The following is a 6,122-nucleotide window of genomic DNA, read 5'->3' as shown; positions in this document are numbered from 1 at the left end:
AGGCACCTCCGTCCAAGAAGGGCGGCGGGTCCCGGCGACCCTCCTTCAACGGGGCCGGCTCCAGGAGACAGTCCTTCAACCCGCTTAAGGAGAACAAGGTACGGATCCTTGGGGGGGGGGTGGGGGGGCAGGGAAGAGACGGTTTTTCAACCCGCTCAAGGAGAACAGGGTACGAACCCGTGGAGGGTGGGGGGGGGGGGGGGGGGGCAGGGAGGCAACAGTCCAGCAACCCGCTCAAGGAGAACAAGGTACGGACCTGTGGGGGGTGAGGGGGAGCAGGGAGGAGAGTCATTCCACCCACTGAAGGAGAACAAGGCACGGATCCGCGGAGGGGGGTAGGGAGGAGACAGTCCTTCAACCCGCTCAAGGAAATAAGGTACAGAGGGGAGGGGGGGGGGGGGCAGGAAGGAGACAGTCCTTCAACCCACTGAACGAGAACAAGGTACGAACCCCGGGAGGGGGGGGGGGGGGGCAGGGAGGAGGCAGTCCTTCAACTTTGCTCAAGGAGAACGAGGTGCGGACCCGTGGGGGGGGGGGGGCAGGGAGAGACAGTCCTTGAACCCACTGAAGCACGAGGTACGAGCTCGTGCGAGAGGGGGGCAGGGAAAAGTCTTTTGGGAGAAGCAGTTGTCCGTCGAGAGTCGCCGTGATGAACAGTTGGTGACTGGCGCCTGGTGTGGAACTGCGGCTGACAAGATACGGAATCTCAAACAATGACCACGTTGGTCTTGAACGCTTAAAGAATATAAAAGTTGATGGTCTTGCCTTATCAGCCTGCCTCACATTGCTTGCACAATATGAACAGAAATAAACAGTCAGGAATGGTTTCATGACCTTTGCAAGTTTTCTCCTCAAATTCAGTTTTGTTCGGCTTGAGTCCCCTGAGCAGCCCCGATCAATGCGAGAAAGAAGCTCGCGTGCTGTCGTGTGATGTTCAGTAGACCAACGCCACTCATCACCCGGCAGCTTTAGACTTAAGGGCGGGAATATCAAAGCGAAGTTCGCAATATTCGATGGCGTTGACGTGCTGATCTACGTAGGAATCCCTTTGAAAAGAGATTCGCGAAGAATTCTAGCAACTATGTATGCAGAGAATGTGTGTATGCATGGCATTGAATGGAATTTAAACGCTACGCTAAAATCACGATGCGGAATAAGTCTTCCTAATTTGAGTGTTATTTTGAGGTTGCATGACATTAGATGTGGTATCGACTAAAATGGTGAATCACTGAGTGAATAATCTATGTCCACAAACAGGCGTTTCAGATAAAGTTCGGGCAGTTGTTTTTTTGTAATTTTCACATAACCGAAATTGTTGGGTGTTAGGGACAACTAAAAGCTGCCGTTAGTCGTATCAAACGCTAGATCGAATTGGAATGAAATCTCAGCTTGCAGAATGCTGGTAGGTATGTCCGGTAATTCATAGGTGTTCCGCTTCAGAAATATATTTTTCGCCGCGAAACGAAACGGCCGAGTGGTCAGGGTGGTTGGCAGCCATGCGAGCGATCCGTGTTCGAATCACGGTTGTATCGCGTTGCCTGGATGTTTACAGGACCCCCATAGTGACTTGCACTCTATAAAGGTTTAGTGAATATGTGTGTCGCGTATTTTTCGATTCCTTCGCACAGTATGGATCGTTACTTCTCCGTACTTTGAGTAGTCAATACGGCTGCTATGCATACAGAAATGTCCGCAGGTGTGCATACATGCATACTCAAATTTCCGTCTGTAAACCATACTATTTGCAGGAATTTAGCAAATGGCCATCACGAACTGTCAAAGTAATCACACAGCTTGGTCTAATCACCACCGACGTCATATATCTAAAAGTTTCTATATTTGCTGGTGATTACACTCATACTTGCTACCTTCTGTAGCTAGAGGTAACTTTCGCAGCTAATCATATTTTTGTACCGCGAAAACATGCGTGATGGAAGTATTCAAAGTGCTAAGATGCAGAGAATCCCCCCTCCCCCCCCCTCCGATGTCCAATCTCTTTTAATGCCACATCAATCTCTTTCACTAAGGGAGACGCGTTCCTCCATGCCAATGTCTCTCTACCTGCCCAGGTGTCGATTGGATGACCCCAAGCAAGATCCCTTATCCTTATCCCTTATCCCTTATCGTGTCGCAGCAACTTGGAACCACCTGCACCCGACCACCACTATATCTCTATCTTGAGTGATTAAAAACTCATGAAAATGCAAACGTTAGATCATGCACCTCGGTTTTAAGCCTGTACTGGGGTTTATTTGACTGTACGCCATATATATGTACCCGCTTGAGCTTTGCGTGTCAATGTGGATTCCATGGTACTTAAAGCTTGTTTTCATCCATCTTTGTATGTGTGCTCTGGGTTTCGTACATTCTGTTCCTATCAGTTTGGGACGTTTATGAAATTCATTGGTTGACCATCGTACGCATTTTAAAGTGTTGTATTTTATAGCATCATATTTTATAGCATCGTATTTTGCACTATCGTATCTTGTAGTACAAAGGATGTTTCGTAGCATCGTATTTTATCCTATTTTTTTGCAATGTGTTGTAACGAATGGGTGAGGGTTATAACAAACCGAGCCTAGTGAACGTTGTACCAAGCCGAACACCCGAAAGCCACATCATGGATGGATTCGACCAAACAAATACAACGTACGTGAATGTTTTTATCCCAGGGAAGGTACCTGGGGAGTACCGCATGGTAGGCGTTATGGTTGGGTCCAACTCGCCTGCCTGGGTGTAACCGCGCCTCCGAGATTGGTGGGAGGGTTTATCAGGATTGCGGATGTTATACTAGAATACTAGACATTAGAACTAGAACACTAGACACTCCACATTGACACAACTAGCAGACTAATAGCATTTTGAATGGCAAAAAAACATGAAAACGTACGTTCTACAAACATTCCCACTGCAGGGGCCTCAAACTTATTATGGAAAAATTGAATGGGTATATCCTCAGCTCAGTCCCCTCCCCCCCCCCCCCCCCAGTGGTTATACCCCTGCCTGCCTGAGCATTCCGGTTCCGCTCCTGACCCCACAGGACAGCTGACACGGCGGTGTCTTTCTCAGCCGCCTGCGACGCCTACGCCGCGACCGCCGCCGTCAGACCCCAACCTGGCGCAGTGTCCCATCTGCACGCGCGCCTTCGCCAAGGATCGGCTGGAGAAGCACAAGACCATCTGCGAAAAGAGCAACAAGAAGAAGCGCAAGGTGTTTGACCCGATTAAGATGCGGGTCAAGGGCACGGAGTTCTGAGCAGTACATCAAGAAGATCAAGAGTGGTGCGAACGATGATAAGGTGGGACGCGGCCAAAAGGTGAAAAACAATGTCTACTTTACGGAGCCGAGAGCACAGTCGCGGACTTGGGTGATCACTGTCTTTACTTGGTCACTTAACCTCCAGTTTCGAGGTGCAGTGAACGAGCTTAACAGCCCACCAGGCGATTTTAATCACCAAAGACCAGGACAGCCTGCTACCCGATCCGATTCATTTATTAAGACCGTTGGAGACCTTTTGTCAGTCGGCATCACACAATGGATTGCTCACAGCACTTGGCACCGTTTTAATTCAGCGCATCCCCACGAACATGCCTGCCACTCACAACACCTGCCTGGTGACGAAGCACAATTGCCCCAGACGGATGTCGTTGCTTCCAGATTCCTTGTGGCCCCTGTTTTTTTCTTCTCCCTCTAAGCACGATTGCCTCAGACGGATGTCGTTGCTTCCAGATTGCTTGTGGCCCATGTTTTTCTTGTCTCTCGAAGCACAATTGCCTCAGACGGATGTCGTTGCTTCCAGATTGCCTGCGGCCTATGTTTTTTTGTCTTGTCTCTCGAAGCACAATTGCCTCAGACAGATGTCGTTGTTTCCAGACTGCTTGCGGCCTATGTTTGTCTTGTCTCTGGCGCTTTCAGTGGCAGATGAGGTGATTCTTGCGTTTACGGTGGACTGTGCGTCTGGGTTGTGTGATCATACATGATTTGCTCTGCAGCTGAATCCGCAAGTTGTTACGGTATATGACAAACTGTCTTCGCAGTATGTCATTCTGAAACCAAGGGTGTGCCTTGCAATCCATTATCTTTGCAAACTGCGTACGCAATGAGCGAAAAAAAATCATTGGTATATTTACAACAAAGCGTGTTGCAAAGGGATTTTGTTAGCGATCATTCGTGACCATTCTGTTGACTGCTAAGAAAACATTTTCTGGACCAATTAACATGGTGCAGTGTTCTCGGCGGCATCGACCTGCTTCAACCTCCCGATGTGGAGCAATGCATCAAACTTGTATTTTAATGACGGAGCCTTACGCAGGACCCAGTAAGACTTAACCAAATACATAAATATTTCTGCCAGGGGCTGATGCTTTTGTGATGAAAACAAAACGCGGGGATATGTGCGAAAAAACTGCGGCTGTTGCTGCGCTGGCCAGGGCGGGCCGGCTGGTTGACAGAACCCCTGTCGCTGCCACCGATGGACAGCTTTTTTTCTTTAGTGGCGTTCGGTTTCACTGGCACCCTACCCGGTGGTATGCTGATGACCCCTGCATATGCAATCATTCACCTTCACTATTCCAGCCTTAACTTGGCATAGGCAGGAAGAACCTTGAACCCCTGGCTTCTCACTATAAACTAACACTATAAGTCCTTAGTCTCATAATGCTGAGAGAGTCCTCAAGCTTGCAGTTATCGACCTTCCGTACTCAAGAGATACTGTTTTAAAACGGCGCTGTCAAGCAAACGTTATGGCGTCAACGTTGCAAGTTGTGCTTTGATTGTGACTTATTATAGCCACTTGGAATAATAAGTCAAATTTGCAATATCGCGTACCCGAGAATGTAACTAACGTGTGATTGATAAACGCCTTTTAACTGGTGCTTCCTGGTATACTGAGGGCTGATAGCTCGTCAGCGTAACGACTCTGAGCCCAACCAGAGCTGGTTTATTTTGTTGCCTTTCAACTAGTGCTTCCTGGTATACTGGGGGCTGGTAACTCGTCAGCGTAACACTCTGAGCCCATCCAGAGCTAGTCTACTTTGTTTAAACCTGGATTGGGGACCGCTTGATTTCTAAGCACCCACGTTGGGTCAAATGCGGATCTCATTAGAATTGCACCGGGGAAGCTATCCTGCACATTTTGGCAAATGCCCAGCCTATACATGCTCGTGGTGCATACTAACAGCCGCTCCGAGTCGCCATTAACGATGAGATGCCACTTCCGATGAATTACCACGACGCGCATTTGACAGCCCGTTTGGCAGCCCATTTGGCAGACTTAACCCCGTTCGCATCCTTCGACTGGACAGTGACCTGGCCTCCGTACGACCGATATGACCTCCACCACGGTATGACTGGCCGGACGGTGACCTGGCATCCGCCCAGCGCTGCATGACAGGCCGGACAGTGGCCTCCTCAACCGACCCTACCCCCGCCCCCCCCCCCCCCAAACACCACGACCACGATGCTTGACGAGGTGGTGACAGTCTCCTCTTCTCACAGGACCCTAACCTGTGCCCACTCACCCGCAGTCTCCGAAGAAGGCCGACTGGCGCAAGCAGCACGAAGAGTTCGTGGCCAACATCCGGGCCGCCAAGCAGGCGCAGGCGCACCTGGACGCGGGCGGCAAGCTGGAGGACCTGCCGCCGCCGCCGCCGTCCGACACGTCTGACTACGTCGAGTGTCCGCACTGCGGCCGGCGCTTCAACGAGGCCGCCGCCGACCGTCACATCCCCAAGTGCTCGTCCATCTCGAGCAACAAGGCGCCCGGCCAGCCGCCGCCGAAGCAGGGCGGCCGCGGTGGCGGCAGGAAGCGCCGGTAGAGCGCGGAGAGGGCGGGGGGTAGAGCGGCGGGAGGGCCGGAGGAGCACTGAGATGACAGGCTGAGAGCGAGGAGCGCGCGCAGAGAGCAGTGGGGGTAGGTATCTCAGGTACCTGCAGCGAGCAGAGGGGTATCTCAGGTACCTGCAGCGAGCAGAAGGCAGTGGAGGCAGGTATCTCAGGTACCTGCGGCAAGCAGAGGGCGGTGGGGTAGGTATCTCCGGTACCTGCAGCGAGAACAGGGCGTTGGGGCAGGTATCTCTGGTGCCTACCGCAGGCAGAGGGCGGCAGGGGAGGAGGCAGAGTAC

At 51.4% G+C, this 6,122-nt stretch overlaps 1 protein-coding gene across 1 annotated transcript; it reads left to right on the top strand.

Annotated features, from left to right (window-relative positions):
- Positions 1–221: 221 nt before the first annotated feature.
- On the top strand, positions 222–5,821 carry LOC119101294 (zinc finger C2HC domain-containing protein 1C-like; the record flags this gene model as incomplete). Its single annotated transcript, XM_037224589.1, is given in 4 exon segments — positions 222–248; positions 3,070–3,252; positions 3,254–3,298; positions 5,526–5,821. Coding segments are annotated over 4 exon segments (546 nt in total), but the record flags the coding sequence as incomplete, so codon positions are not given.
- Positions 5,822–6,122: the final 301 nt, after the last annotated feature.

The sequence above is a fragment of the Pollicipes pollicipes genome, unplaced genomic scaffold (assembly GCF_011947565.3).
Source record: "Pollicipes pollicipes isolate AB1234 unplaced genomic scaffold, Ppol_2.1 Scaffold_2555;HRSCAF=2994_pilon_pilon_pilon, whole genome shotgun sequence".
NCBI classification, from domain to species: Eukaryota; Metazoa; Arthropoda; class Thecostraca; order Pollicipedomorpha; family Pollicipedidae; genus Pollicipes; species Pollicipes pollicipes.
Note: the sequence above shows the minus strand (reverse complement) of the source record. Positions and strands in the feature narration are given on the sequence as shown.